At 43.6% G+C, this 15,888-nt stretch overlaps 1 protein-coding gene across 1 annotated transcript; it reads right to left on the bottom strand.

The window, feature by feature from the left end:
* Positions 1-910: 910 nt before the first annotated feature.
* On the bottom strand, positions 911-14,701 carry LOC142568190 (uncharacterized). Its single transcript, XM_075678243.1, has 4 exons — positions 14,476-14,701; positions 13,083-13,169; positions 6,734-6,947; positions 911-1,107 (listed from the first exon to the last, which is right to left on the bottom strand). The coding sequence occupies exons 2-4, from the start codon at positions 13,122-13,124 to the stop codon at positions 932-934; spliced, it is 432 nt and encodes a 143-aa protein (XP_075534358.1). The 5' UTR covers positions 13,125-13,169; positions 14,476-14,701; the 3' UTR covers positions 911-931.
* Between the last annotated feature and the right edge of the window lie 1,187 nt (positions 14,702-15,888).

The following is a 15,888-nucleotide window of genomic DNA, read 5'->3' as shown; positions in this document are numbered from 1 at the left end:
TGTGGTCACAAAATTGAAGTTTCTTTATTATTTATGACGTATTTGAAGGCGTTTCAGATGATTAATTTACCAAAACCTAGTGGAATAATTTTTTTGTTCACATTTAGAAGACAGCAGCCGAATAAGACACATCGACTGCGTAAAATCGCTTCCATTTCTCACGCCTTTCAGACCAATCACTACTTCACGGCGGCTTTCAGCTAGATCAAGGGCGAGAATATGGTATTTAACATGCGCAAAGCTCGGGTTATTGTCATTGCTATGTTAACAACATGCGGCCAAGCGCGTTCCGCAGAATCTAATTCTGCTACCACGAATGTCGAGAAGCCCAAAGTTAGAGATAATATGCCGACTAAATGCATTTTCATGGTAGGAAAACTATGTTGCTAGTGTTCTTTTGAATCGTGCTTTATTTTTTACCTTCCAATCTGAAGCATATGAAAAATTTAAGCTGCCCTATTGAAAATTTGCCCGATGCTGGGCATAGTGGAATCCATCATCCATCATCATGGTGGATTATGGTAGTGGGTGGCATGCTGGGTGACGGGTGGCATGGTGGGTGCTGGGTGACATGGTGGGTGACGGGTGGCACGGTGGGTGCTGGGCGGCATGGTGGTTGCTGGGCACGGCGGGTGCTGGGCAGCATGGTGGTTGCTGGGCACAGTGGGTGCTGGGCGGCACGGTGGGTGATGGGTGGCACGGTGGGCACTGGGTTGGATATCATCGTGGGCGCAGCACGTCAAATGCAAGTTGTGTGATGAATTGAAGGAGCAGCCATTGCCATTCGGAAGCTAATGACGGGTTATCTTTATGTGATGTTGAGTCTTGTGAAGTGTACAGTCTGTATATACATGTTGCCAAGATGCGGCTATTTTCATGCCATAACAAATCAATATGTAAAGCACCATACTACGTAGCATATCATCACACTTTATTGAAAAAGCATCACTGGACTTGTACTGTATTTACTTTTCCACTCGCTTGCTCTGGCGTCCTGCTTGTGTAAAAGAGAGCTCCAAAGGTGCTTTCGCAGGGAAGCAAGGTGGTTCTCCGGATGTGGTGCAGGTGGCATCATTGGATGGTCACTTATGTATTTCGCCAGGCAGTCTAAAAGGAGAGTGCAATAAATATATAAGTAAATTGTTCTTCCAATGATTTCTAGCAATAAGTGAATGAAGGAAATCTGCTCTAATCACTTCTAAAAAAGTTTAACATAACAAAATGCAGCAAATGTCACACACAAACATGCTACCCAGGACGCAAGCCAGCACAGGTTTATTTGCAGTGAGTATGCATACACATGCATCACATTGTTTTGCAGATTTACATGGAATTTTTGTATGTTTTTTGCCAAAGCCACGCCTCTTCTCATCTGGAAGTTGGCTTAACTGCAAAATTTAGACACATGGGAGCTGTACTCAAAGCCTTATGGGGTGGATATTTGGCTTCTGATTTTGCATAATTTGTCTGCTCTTCAACCACCCAAATTCCTGTCAAATTCAGAGAGCCACAATTTGGCTACACTGTCTCTAACGCATGCAGGGGAGATGCAAGGTGCAAGCTGTCTGATTTGTCCATTCTATCATTTGTTAGCTTTACTTGTTGCTCGTGCAGTTGGTGAGGAAGTTGTAACTTTAGCATTTGCCATATAGGCATAAAAGATTTCATGTAAAAGCTGTATAATGGCTGGCTTGCAAGCTTTATTTAGCTGCAAATGATGGCAACTAATGTTTTAAAGTGAAGCTTTTTTTGCCTCTTCTCCCAACATTACGGGCGCTGCAGGTGCTATGGTCTTGTCATGCGTGCCGTTGGATTTCTTGCAACATTACTAGATGGCGCTCACCTCTGCACATCCTGACCGGCGCTGCTGCCCCAGCATTTCACCGTTAGTGTGTATTGCACGTGCTGTGCTGGTTTTAATTTCTATGCGAGAAAAATGCAGCTGCTGGGCTGTGATAGTGTAAACATTAGAATCGTCCTTAGTCTGAAGAGAGCGCTTTGAGCTGGAATCTCAACAGTGTGTTCGCCATGTATGTAGAAGGAGCCCATTAACACGCGCCAGCAAGGCGTGCACTCGACGTCGAGGACACCCAGACTTGAAAGAAGTGTCACACAGAACAGGAGCGTCTTCGCTACGCAGTGAAATGTAGTGCAGACCGCGAATTTATGTATACATTGTATACATACAATTACAATAGCTAATTGAAGTATGCACAGCCTCATAATTCAATTAAAGTTTAATATTTCTGCCATGATGTGGTGCGCCATGTGAGGCAATGACAACGCTCCATTCCTTCTCAGAGATTATGAACAATGACTCGCAACAACGCCTCAAGCAAACACATCTCCCTGTGTGTTCTGTGGGCTATGCAGACAAACAGAAGTGGTGCATGCAAGGTAATGCTTAACATCAACTCGCCACTTTCGTATTGGACTAAACACTGAAAAAATTACAAACTTGCCACTAACATCACCGTTAATTATTGTCAATCAAAGCAAACAATGTGTGCTTCGTGTACATCGATTCTCACAGTGCATGGGATCTGCCATTTTTTTTCTACTTTTCAATCTCCATATTGCTACTTTGCTAAGGTAACCTACATCTTCAATGTAAAAAAAGCCCAAAGAAGCATCTTAACGTAATACAGAGCAATCTTTCATGCTCGTCTGTTTAAAAAAAACATATTTATGTAGGAAATGAAATCTTCGGCAGAGTGTTGATACGACTACAAGAGTACCTGGTACTTTGATCCATAAAACAATTGAATCTTGGCAGAAGAATGCCAGTTACAGCCACACTATACAGTCCTTTCTAATCCAGGCTGGCGGAAAGCGCTGGAATTCCGCATGATGCCCAGCACCTTGCTTATCTTGGCACCGACAAGAGGCATGAAAATTTTAGGATGCTTTGCGTAGAACAAGATCAGCTATGCAGATCAGAGCGTACATGCGACTAATGTTCGAGGTGCTTTCTTTGTGTAGCAGTTCTTTCCTAATTCTTATGCTTAAATAAAATGAGATCACTGAAAGTATGCCGAAAGTGCTGATAGGCCATGTCTTACAAACTTCAATAATCAGAACATCTAAAATCAAGAAAGCGGCTGACAGATGGAATAGCACACAGTGGTATGAAGGTTATAAACATGGATAAGGTGCCTCAGAAAGGCTGACCAACTTTTGAGCTATCTTCGTCAAAAGTGGCCTGGTCAGCCTTGCCATGTTAGTTTTAAAGGACTAGTAGGGTGACATCACGTGCAGTTGTTGTCAGTGGCAGCTGGTTGTAAAGGGAGAGACTTTAAAGAGAATGAGCGCTGTCGTCTGACGTCTGTAAGCATGGTTCCTAAGACGAGGGCACAAGACCGTGAGAATAGGAAGGCGGCGAGAAAAGAAACAAAAGAAAAGGAGAAAAAAAGAGATGCCAAGAGGCAAAAAAAGAAAGACAAGAAAAAGAAGGGCATGGGAGCGTGTTAAGGAAGTGAGGGGTTAGGGAGCATTCAGGAGTGTCATTGGCGGCATCTTTCTGCCGTTTTAGAACTGGTCAGGCGGTCAGTGTGCGAGTAACAAAAAAGACCCCAAAAGATATCAGTTGAAAGAATGACTTGAGTAGCGTAGCAGCAACGCGTCGGGTAATGTTGAAGAAATTAAGATGGCGACAAGGAGTCTGGGATGCAATGTATGTGGTAGCTGGCAGGCAGAGGCATGGTGTTTTAGGGATGTCAGCCTCAGTAGCTCAACGCAGGTGTCGTCACAGTGGTATATATAGCTGGCGATACCCTGTGTGACTGATGCGCAGAAAAACGTATCCTGGCATCTGGGATTTTGGATTGTGGTGGTGAGGGTGTTCAAAAAATATGATATAAAACAGACAAAAGGGGGGAACTGAAAGTGGAATAACAAATAGGAGGGTTACATGAGCAAAAGCGGGCGGAGGCAGGTGTACATGGGAAAAGGGGTCATACAGTTGATATAAACATTAAAACACGAAAGAATATATTAAATTGAGTAGTAAGCAGGTAAAAATTAGAAACGGTGGAATAGGTGAGGTTAAGAATTAAGTTTAGCTGGTGGCACAATGTGTTTTGCGCCTTGGTTGATGACATGAGGCTTTCCGATTTAAGTTACAGCTTTAAAGTTTTTAAAGATTCTAAGTTGCTGTGTTAAATTGATTCCCATTGGATGTAGGCATTTAAACTTGTGTATGAGGTATGATTCCAGATATTTCCTCTAGCGAGGTGAGCGGAAATTTGTAGTCTATAGAGCCTTGCTTTGTCACATATGACATGTTCATTGAAGTGGCTGGCTACTCCTTTAGGTAAATTGTTTTGTATCTGCGCGGTGACCATTCAGTCTTTTATGATTTTTTTGTCCTGTCTCACCTATGTATTATTTGCTACAAGTGGCACATTCTAGACAGTAGACTACATTGCTTGATGTGCAGATGAACCTCGAAGTTACGTTGTTTGAGTAATTTGATGCTGTACTTATTACTGTAGTAGTAGATTAAACATGTTTGCATGTAGAGCACCCGGGCGGCCACAGGGACTGGTTCCTAACTTCGTTGTTGTTTTTAGTTTGGCACATACAAGAATATCCTTAATATTATAGTGTTGCATCTCAAGACTACTCTGGGCAGGGCGGGAAAAATCTTGTTTCTGGTTGCTGGTGAGAATTGGGTAGTATTTATTGAGGATGTTGTTCATGTTTGGGAGTGTGAGAATTTAGTAGTAAGAAGAGGCGCTGTTCTTGTGATCCTAGGGTGGGGCTTGAGCACGTCGGCTCAGTCAAGTTTGGTTGCATCGGTGCAGGCTTTCTGAAGGGCACTCTTTGGGTGGTTCCCGTTTGATAGGGTTTCTTTAGGGTGATCAAGTCTATCTATGTAGTCTTGGTTTTCAACACACATGTGACGTAGCCATGTGCTTGGCCTTTAAAGATGCCTTCTTTGCAATGTGGCTTGATGGTGGCTTGTATATTCTAGGTACTGTTGTTTGTCAAAAGGTTTCCATACAGCATTGTCATTAGTGTCCCAGTGTCAATGTATATTGTTTAGTCCAGAAAGTTTATGCGCTCCACTGAAGATTTTGATGCGAATTTTATTGTTGGCTGAAAAGAATTTAGAAATCCTACGTATTTATCTAGGCTGTCTTGACCATGTCACCATATTATGAATATGTCGTCTATGTATCGTAGGTATGTGTGGGGCCTGTCAGTGCAGCGCAATAGGAAGTCTGTAGAATCCCCATAAATATGTTCGCATAAATATGTTTTACCATGTACATCTGCTTCCGCCCGCTTTTGCTCATGCCACCCTCTTATTTGTTATTCCAGTTTCAGTTCACCCCCATATTTGTCTGTTCTTTATTCTATTTTTTCGAAACACCCTCACCAACATATTCCAAAATCCCAGGCGCCAGGATACCTTCTTCGGTGCCTCAGCCACACAGGGTATCGCCACTTCTGCATACCGCTGTGACGACACCTACGTTGAGCTACTGGGACTAACGTCCCTAAAAAGACCGTGCCGCTGCCTTCCAGCTACCCTATGCACTGCATTCCAGACTCCTTGCTGCCATCTTAACTCCTTCTAAATTATCCGACGCATTGCTGCTATGCTACTCAAGTCATTCTTTCAACTAATGTCTTTTCGGGTTGTTTTTGTTACTCGAGCACTGACCGCCTCACCGGCTCCTTTAAAGCCACAAGAACATGCTGCCAAAGACACCCCTGAATGCTCCCTAACCTCTTGCTTCCCTAACACCTTCCTATGCCCTTCTTTTTCTTTTCTTGTTCTTTCTTTCCCTCTTGGTCTCTTTTTTTCTCCTTTTCTCCCCGCCTTCCCACTCCCACTATTGTTCCTACGTCTTAGGAATCATGCTTACAGACATCAGGTGACCGCGCTCATTCTCCTTCAAGTCTCTCCCTTTACAACCAGCCACTCCTGACAACTGCATGTGACGTCACTCTACTAACACTTTAAAACCAACATGCCGAGGATGACGAGGCAGCCTTTGAGAAGATAGGTCCTCCTAACGAAACGTTGGCCACCCTTTCCGAGGCACTTTATCCCTGTTTATAACTTTTACATCCCAATAATCAGAATAGTGTTTTGAAATTGCATGGCTGTGAATGCTGCAGATTGTAAATCAGCACATCAGTTGACCACAGTCAACACTTTGGACGGCAGTAGTTGAAAAAGCTTCTTTTAGACCATACAATTTGCCAAGCTGTGTCGGAACCCAATTTTCTTGAGAAGCATTATTTCAAAAAAGTGAAATGAAAGCTGCAGCGTGAAAAGCTACAATAACGCATGCCAAGTCTACATTAGAAATTTCAAAGACAATGAGGTGCTTAAATGTTCACTTCTGTTAAGACAATGAGCAGCAGGTGAATGCAAGCTATCAAGGTCCTGTCAAAATTAACCGCTCGTGTAGCCACCCGACTTTCTTGATTGTTTTTAATTGAAACTGATTATGGGGGAAACTTTGTGGGCGATTTTCGCCGGAAACCCATATCCCGAAATTATCTTGTGCTGTTTTTCATACCCACAGAGACATTTAAATTGTGTGTCGAGACACAGTGCATATACAGCAGAAGAAAAAGATATAATATATAGGCACTTGCCTCATTCTTGCTTTGGCATTTCTTGTCGCTCTGTATACATCATGTAATGCTAACTCATTCAGATAACTTGTAGATATGCAGTTATGTTTCTCAAATGAGGTGACTGTTGACTTACTCTTCAAAGCAGCCACTTTCTCCGGTGTTGCCGGAAGCTTCCAAGATGCGCGGCACATTGTCCGGCAGGCCTGTCCAGTCAGGCTGCTTTCACCTGCTTGCACTGGTGTCCACAGGTGCCATGCCACCTCTAATGGGCACTTTCCGTCGGAAGCAGACTTGAATATGTAATGCCACTTGTTGAGTGGCATCACAAATCCCACACCAATCTGTACCTGCAATAGATATGAAGTGTTTTTTTCCTGAGCAGTATTCTTAACACTAAAACGCACTTGTATAAAACAATATGATATAGGTTAATTAGATCCGTCAATTTCTGATGCAACTCTATAATTTCCTATTTCTGCCCCTCGAACAAGTTTACAAAACTGGGGTTAAACCCAACCTCACCAAGAAATTCATTTTTGTGTAAAGGATTAAACTAATAAAATTTTCCCATTTTAAGGGCAGCAAACACTCATATTTCGTACAGTCTAACCTTGCAATAATGAAATTAACAGAGAAAGCGAAACAATTGATTCAAATAGGCGCACCGCCATGCAGAGAACAGTGCAAGAACGAGTGACGTCAAGGCCTCCAAGATTGCAGTGTCACACGGAGAACAGTGCAGCACGTTACCTAGAGACCTACGCGCGCCAGTCTCCAAAATCCACCACCATCACACACTACATGGCCTTGTTCGAAAGAACATTGGAGACATGCCTTGAAAGTAAGATTACCCTTGCATGGTTGAAAACAAGTGAATTCCCTTGTGGGCTCTGAAAACCACTCGCACCACTCACTCATCTCAGCAGTTATATTTTCGTCATGACTAAACTGCAGCGACGAATGCGCCAAGTCCCGTCACAACTTCAAACTTCAGAACTCAGTGTGCATGCTCCTTTTACTGCGACCAGGTTTGAAATGTTTGTTGTAACAGTACAGCGCTAGTACAGCGGCAGCGGAATTCTCTTTAGGGACAATTGCACCTTCTACATCTTTTTGTAGGTTTTTGCGCAATATGTGCGTTGCTGTTTTTTGTCATTAAGCCCTTCAGTTGATGTCTAGCGCCCGTTCAGACTGTGTCTCTTTGTGTGTGTGTGTGCCCTTGCACTTGTCATGATGTCCAAGTTCAGCTACCACCAACTAGAACTAACTTTTGCATTAATCAGAAGTACATATTAGCACGCTTTATAAAAAGCCAAAGGATTAGCACTATGCTGACCGGAAATGAGAAATGGTAAGAATATTCTGACTGAAAACAACATTTCATGTTTATCAACACTGACGGGCAAGTAATTAAGAAAGTTGGTGTACGTTAATGTTTACCTTTTGAGTGATACAAGGGACAGAAAGAAGACAACAAGACACAAAAGCTACCAATTCAACATTAATTTTGGTGCAAAAATTTAAGATAATATTTATACTGCGTGTGCCCTTGCACTACACAAGCGATCTTTTAAGACAAAGGGCACAAGTTGCAATACAAATGTACAAAATCATGATAAACAGTACTTGCATAAAAATAGAACAAATAAGCACGGAGTGATCACTATTCCGTGTCATTTAGAGAGTATTCTTCTTTGTAATGCAATCATAATGAGCACTGGCTGACAGATGTCCCTCTTTTTTAAATGGTATGCCTCAGTGATATTGTTGATCAATCGGTTGCCTTAAGTAAACAAAAGAGATGAACAATCTAAATCTGGCGTACATCACCAGTTGTGTCAATGCATTGTCAAGTGGGACCAGCATGCTTGTCTCTTGAGTGAATAATGGTGCTCTCCTGGGCACATGCTTATACAGCGGCCAGTCTGCCCCATGTACAAGACCGTCTATTCTTAGTACGAAGATGGTGCAGAGTGGCCGAACTCCGCGGATTGCCAGCGCGCATTGCATGGCTGTGCAAAGGAGCTAAGCGGCGCAGGCGCACAGGGGCTTAGAGGTGGGACTTCATGTCATGTGTCATCCGCTAAAGCATGGCGTGCTCCCGCACTTTAGCAGATGACACGAAGTTCCACATCCCCCCTGCGCCATGCACGCTGGCACTCCGCGGGGCGTGGTCACGCTGAGTCGTGTTCGTGCCAAGAGTTGACGACCCTGTGCATTTGACCAAACATACACATGAACAGAGGCATAGAATACACTACTAATGACGGACACAAGACATATTTAGTGGTAATTTATACAAATCTCCTTTGCCTGGACGCCTTTCTCAATGCGCTTGTGGAATGCTATGCACACATATTTCGAGAGAAAAAATAAAGTAGGCAGGTATGCCGCACAGTCCACAAGTGAACTGAGAAAAGCGAGCAGGCAAGCGAGGTACGCTTGGTTAAACATACCACGAAATATGTCTAGTGTGTGTTAGGGGCAGTGTACTGCATTCCAATGTTAGGAAGCTGACAGGCCAGGAACTAAATATGTACCAAAGAAATCACCATATTTTACTGAGAAGACCGGCATGCTCGTCTGACTTGGCCGTGCATTGCCGCGATAGGGCTTTAGGCCAGATTAAATTAGTTTATCTGTTTCCACCCACGGTGAAAAATTGACAAGAGAAATCAGAGAGGCATACCACAAGACGTGTGAGCAAGCCCCCATTATGAATGCATGAAAAAAGGCGTCCTTTCTAGATGACAAGGGATAGAAATTAGTCTGACTATTCACCTTTTTTTACGCAAATACTGTTTATTGTGATTTTTTGCCTTTGTATTACAACTCACATTTTCCTTCTGAAGGAACTTGTGCACAATATAAGCACACATTCAGTGTTATTTTTATTCCTTCTATCAAAATTGTCAGTCGTTATCACTGGTCATGTTGTATGGTCTCCCTTCCTTCACTGTGTAAATTTTGTCCTCAAGTTATATGAACTGACTGGCAAACTCAAAACGACACTACAAATTTCACCTAGAGGATACGGCTGGTTCTCAGAAAATGCACCAATACGGCGACAGGTGTCTGTTGGCACACTGTAGCAATAATGGGTGGAAGCTACCTTGGACATTGCTGCAATACATCAGTTGTCACATGGCTACAACCCTTAAGAAACAACAGAAATGTAAGTGCACAGCAAAAACAAGCAGGTTCATCAACCACAAATTTGACTTCAGCAGCCAGAACATAGACAGTTTCATGTAGCTAAAGCATTAGCTAATATGTGGAAAATACATGCACAAGCACCCTTAGCTTGAGATACCTGCATACCAACATAAAACCATGAGTTGCAGTGCATATGATGCTTGTTCTTGACACTAGTATTTTGTGAAAAATACTTTTTGGATTACGTACCATGCTTTCAATTCATTTGCCCAGTAATCAAAGGCTTTTGACAGCATTACACTTTGTACTTGCTAGTTGAAAATATTCTCACGTGAACAGCACCAAGCAGAATAAATAGAAAACTGCCCACTGTGCTAACCAAATATGTGGAGAGACCCAAAGTAATAGAATTATTTCTGGACCGCTGTAGACTTAGAGCTTGTTGGCTGATAGTCACTATTAAAATTACACCACTGCCAAACAGATGTTCTGTGTGGTGCTGTTGAAATCAAGTTCACTTGATGAGCAACATAGCAATAACCAGCAAATGCTTTAGCAATAGCGAGCAGGCAATCTTGCATGTGCAAAACTGCATGCTTATTTATAGATAGTGCATCAATAGACTGAACTATGTACCAACTATGTGGTCTATGCAGTATAGACAAAGTCGAAAACGATGCAACTGGACACAGACTCTGCCACAATGCCTACTTGCATGAATGGGTATAGCTTAAGAAGAATATAAATAAATGTAGAGAAAGAAAGCAAGCTTACTAGAAAACTCTTCACTGCTGTAGTACTTACAGCACAGTGAATACTGGCCTTCATTTACCATTTAAAGAAATTCAAGCTCGTGTCTATTGTTCTGGGAACTTGAGAAATAATTGTGAAAAAATGGAGAAGGTTAGGCTAGTTGGCGTTGACACAGCTCCTGTGACATAGTTACTAGCACAAACAAGGCGTACGGAATAAAGGTCGGACTAGCCAAAGCGGTAGACTTCAACTGACAAGCTTTATTCAGAAGAAACATGCAAACAGGCCACCGCATGCTCAGTTAATGTGGAGACAGATGCATAAACGAATGTGCCACATAGGGGATAACGAACTGCACATAGAAGCTGATAAGCATCCACAAGAAGCCATTACAAAGCATTCACCAGATTTTTCTGAAGACACAACACTTATTTATTAGCTGGTACCAGTGATGGAGTGCTTATGCATTCATCAGCAGCTTTCGAAATGCAAAACACCTCAAACATTTCCCTATATAACTGCCTGGCAAACTGACTGAGCACTTGTGTGCTATGAAAACATGGGGAGCACTTATGGGTACTTCAACAGTGATCAGCCAAGTAGCCAGCGCCTGTGAGAGCATTTACAGCATTCCGGTACTCCCCAAGCCACTCATTCAGGCACCTGTTTGTTCAATATACCACTTTCCGCAGGGAAGTGCAATGTAGCATACCACCACTACATTTCAGTTAACAAAGCAGGTGACATGCTCCTTAGTGCATGTACTTTGACGCCCGGCAATGTTTACCAACTTGCATATTCTTGTGAGCATTAGCGGTGCCGAAATATGCCCACACCAAACTTGTTCGCCACCTTTCTTCTAGGCGGTGGGACACCCTGTGTATGTATGGCAGAGCTGCACGGCTACCACTGGGACATGCGTTACTGCACGTCCAGTGGGCAATGTGGTAGTGCTAATGACTTTCTTGTTGTGCTGGCTTTGCTGTTAAAAACATTTTGGGTGTTTTCGAACAGTGTTCAGTAGGACTCAAGTTCACACATGAGTTGCCAGAAGATGATCACCTGCAATCATTCGATATTCGTATAATTTTAAATCATACTTTCCTTATTATATATACTCTCTTCGGAAAACGAAGCCCTTGCTCGACTACCGTTTGGCATACTCCATGTTAAAGGATGCATAGCTCCTAGCTGCCCGAGAGCTGTTCTGGTTAAATCTTGTGCACCAGGTTTCCTGCAGCGCTCAGCAACAAGCGAGCCATTTATGTAGGGCCGGGTATCTCGATAACACTTTGGTGTCAACTACTGGGAGCCTCATTAAAGAGGTAAAAACAGATCTGGCAGCTGCTCGGTGCAATAACGCACGTGCCAGTGGGCGCCCTGTGGCTGTGCCATCTGTACATGGGGTGTCCCATCACCTAAACAATGTGACAAACCAGTGCAGTGTAGGTGTTTTCTTCAGCGCCACTAGAGCTCGCAAGAATGTGCAGGTTGGTAAACAACGCCGGGAATCAGGGTACATGCACTAAGGAGCATGTCACCCACTTTTTTAACTGCAATGTGGGGTTGGTATACAAGATTTCACTTCCCTGTAGAAAGTGCTGTATTGGACAAAAGGGCAGGTTCTTGAATGAGAGGCTTAGGGAGCACCGGAACGCTGTAAACACTCTAGCAGGCACTGCCCATTTGGCTGACCACTGCCGAAGATGTGCTCGTAAATGCTACCTGTGTTTTCAAAACAAGCAAGTGCTCAGACGGTTTGGCAGGCAGTTAGATAAGGAAATATTTGGTGTATGGCATTTCAAAGGCTGATGATGAATGTGTAAGCACTCCTTCACTGGAACTCACTGATAAAGGAGTGTTTGTTGTACCTTGAGAAGAACCTGCTGAATGCTTTGTAATGGTTTGTTGTGGGCAGTATTGGCTTTGTTGCGCATTTGGTTTCCTCCCATGTGGAACATTTATTTATGCATCTGTCTGCAGATATTTTTGAGCATAGGGTGGGGCCTCATTGCGTGTTTTCTGAATAAAGCTTGTAAGTTGAAGTCTAGTGCACTGTCTTGTCCAACTTTTTTCAATTAGTCTTGTTCGTGCAAGTAAACCTCACAATAATTGTAATACCAAGGTTAAACAATGGTAAGCATGCTGCATGCTTAAACCTGTGACATATTTGGCCCATTACACTTTTAATCCTTACGTGTGCAGAAACTGCACAAGCGTGTGAACTAAACGAAAAAAAAAGTGGATATAAAAGGTGTAACACAGGAAAGTTTCAAATCAATAAAACAAAATAACAAGAGGTAGATATAATGTGTACTAAGCAAAATAAAATGTAACGTGCAGCCAAGTGATTGATGCAAGAAAAAATAAACCTCAAGACATGTTAGGTCTAGTTTTAAAGTGAACAAGGTAATGTGTACACAATGTCTACAGACACAAATAAGCAGCAAGTTGAATAAAGTTGAGCAGATATTTAGCCTATTTAGTAAGCACTGCTGAGTAATATGTCCATAAACTTATTGACGAATGATACCGAGATCCTACTTTTGCAAACACATACACTTCAGTCATACCTGACCAGACCATCCGATTACACACAGTGCTGCTGCAGCCATAGCTCCTCCCTGACGTGGACACTGTTGTTGGTCACGGCCTTGCCCCTGCAAGATAGGTTCTGTGTTAACTTATAGCAGTGGCACTTTAAAGAAGTCATTGTGAACACATGCAAGGAGCACAGAAAAAGTCACAAAAACAATGTTTGCACCACTGCAGGGTGGGAACAGAGCACAAGGTCAAAGTTACTGATGAATATTGTGATAATAGGGACCTCTTCATGACAATAAAATTTTTAAGACCTACAGCTACAGTACATTACAAACAAATGTTTGTTTACGTAACAATTCATTTTTTTTCTATCAGTTAAGCAACTTTCCCTTGTCATCTTTAGTTATGTCAAAGTTATGTCAAAACACCTTGTCTCAAAACGTAAGCTGTAGTAGTAGCAAGCCGTAATTGCTTAAATTTTTTTGCCCGAACCCTATGAGGGAGATTTTGTGCGCGACGGCTTTGAGCGAGAAAACGGGCCGTCGCGCGAACATATCGCTCGTTCTTTGTCGCCTGGTTCTGGAAATCTAGAATTCGTCGCTCGTCGTCCAGAAGTGCTATGAGCGAACAGACAATAGCGCGAAGCCGGAATTGTACATCAGTCGAGTACTACCGCTTGTTGCACAGAACAAGCAAACGACTATTTTGATACGTGCAAGGTTAAGAACCTACTGCAAGACTTGAAAGAAATGTTTTACGCTGCTCCTTTGAGTAAAACACAGCAAACTAAATTAATAAAGCACACTTTTGGCGCGTATTTGCTGCCCTCATACCGGCAACACCGGGGAGACGGCTCTCAATGTCGTCGCTCGCATAGGGTACGACTTGTACGGAACGAGCTAGCGCGACACCCATCTACATCGCGTCTCTGTCGCGCGCAAGACCGCTCGCATGGGGTACGACTTGTAGGGAACGAGCGAGCGCGACAAGAATCTACATCGCGTCGCTGTCGCGCGCAAGATCACTTGCATGGTGTTTATACTTTTTCCCAATAACTGCTCACAAACCGACAACCGCGTAAACAGACATTATTTTCAACCTCGAAGCATAAGTAAGAGAGGAAACGTCATTGCAGTAAGAATAGGTAAAGAGGCAGATGAGTCTTTATTATCCAACTTTAGCAGAAAAGTGGCAGCTCGCGCAAATGAGGACTGTTGCCGAACCTAATCCCTCTCACCGGAAGGAAGCGCTCACCAAGACTTTCAATTTAGCATTAAGCCAATAAGCTTGCGCAAGCAAATTATGTCAACCAACGCTCAGCAAGCATCGGCACAGTCAATGTCGTCGCGGGAGTTCGATTTCTTACGCTCGCAAGGCACTCTAGGCACACACGAGAAGCAAGCACAGCATGCGTGTACTCACCTTTTAAATGGTACGATGCGGTCGAAAAGCGCCCTCCAAGTTGCCGGAGCTGCAAAGTTATTCCCGCATACATGCAGTTGCGTAGTGGACGACCTGCGGAACGCTAATAATGCGCATCATTTCTTTGCGGCGCCCACCGAACTCTCCACAACCACCACGGACAAAGGGAACGCACTCCATGGCATGAAAATCGTTGGTCCACGTTTGCCTGGTGCACCACGCATACCGCGAGTTTGCAGCGAGACACAAACTATCTTCTGGCACTTTTGTGCACGCGAACTATGTCACAATTCATTACAGCAAACGCAAAAACACGATCAAACAAACACATCGTAGCAACTCGTACGACCGACAGCACATGTAAACAAGAGAACAAGATTGGTGGATGGATACTATGAGCAACCACTTTGAAACGGGGTGGTGGGTGGCGCCACCTGTGAAATTGGGAGTTTGGTTGGCCTCCGCTATGACTAAAATAATAACCAGCACACACTCGCTTTGTGCCTTGTTGCGCCCAACTGCATATAGATGTTGCAATACATAAACAACCATCGCACAGTTTATATTATCCGCTATACTTTAGCGCAGAAAGAAATTCTATGACGTGTTTTCGATTTCCAGGAGCTTCCGTCGAATGCGGGCAGTAAAAAGATGGCCTTCGAGATTCGCGTATGCCATTCTTAGGAAGCCTTCTCTGGGCTGTAATTTGAAGAAATATATATAAAAAGGTTTAGTAAACAAGAAAAAAAAAGGTGTGGAAAGTGAGGGGGTGGAGCCCCTAGCCCAGAACTCCACTGGCTTGTGCGGTCCGCCGTGCCTGGTCGAGGCTGGCGAGCCAAGTCTCCCATTGCTCCCTTCCGGAAAGTTTGCCGCCTACTTTCAGCTGTTTTGAAGCCCATCCATGCCCACCCACGACGCCTTGCGCTACTGCCCGTGCAACCTGCGCCGTCACTTCGTTTTAAACGACTTGTTGCTTTCGTCACCCTCTACTGTAGCAATAGAAATTGTTGACATGATCTCGGAGGTACACGTCCATTGTGCGATATTTCCGTGCGCGTTGTAACTTATTCAGTCAGAAAGCATCAAATCTACGAGAATTAATCGCTCGTGTGGTGCGGGTTACACCCGTGTCATCCGCATTGCTTTCGTTTTGGTGTGGTGAATGTGTGCGTATTGCGCTCCTGTCGTGCATGCCTTCTGTATTTATCGTGCGGCGCACGAATATTCCTGGAAAAAACCGCATGTCTCTGCCGCGTGAATGTGTCCTATGTGGTGGTGCCAGAAATGTGCGGCGGTGTACAATATGTTCGCAGCCAAGTGCTACCGTGCATTCCAGCGAATAGACGCGGCTGCTTATGCACGGTTTTATTCAGTGTTTCTTCATTAGCTTTGTGATTTACTTGCGTCTGCGAT

The sequence above is a fragment of the Dermacentor variabilis genome, unplaced genomic scaffold (assembly GCF_050947875.1).
Source record: "Dermacentor variabilis isolate Ectoservices unplaced genomic scaffold, ASM5094787v1 scaffold_17, whole genome shotgun sequence".
Taxonomy (NCBI): domain Eukaryota; kingdom Metazoa; phylum Arthropoda; class Arachnida; order Ixodida; family Ixodidae; genus Dermacentor; species Dermacentor variabilis.
Note: the sequence above shows the minus strand (reverse complement) of the source record. Positions and strands in the feature narration are given on the sequence as shown.

Coding starts and splice junctions, on each gene's coding strand:
- LOC142568190 (XM_075678243.1), bottom strand. CDS start 13,124: ATGGCTGCAGCAGCACTGTGTGTAATCGGATGGTCTGGTCAG. Junction 6,948..13,082: donor TAATCGGATGGTCTGGTCAG/GTATGACTGAAG, acceptor TATCTATTGCAG/GTACAGATTGGTGTGGGATT. Junction 1,108..6,733: donor GAAAGTGGCTGCTTTGAAGA/GTAAGTCAACAG, acceptor CTCTCCTTTTAG/ACTGCCTGGCGAAATACATA.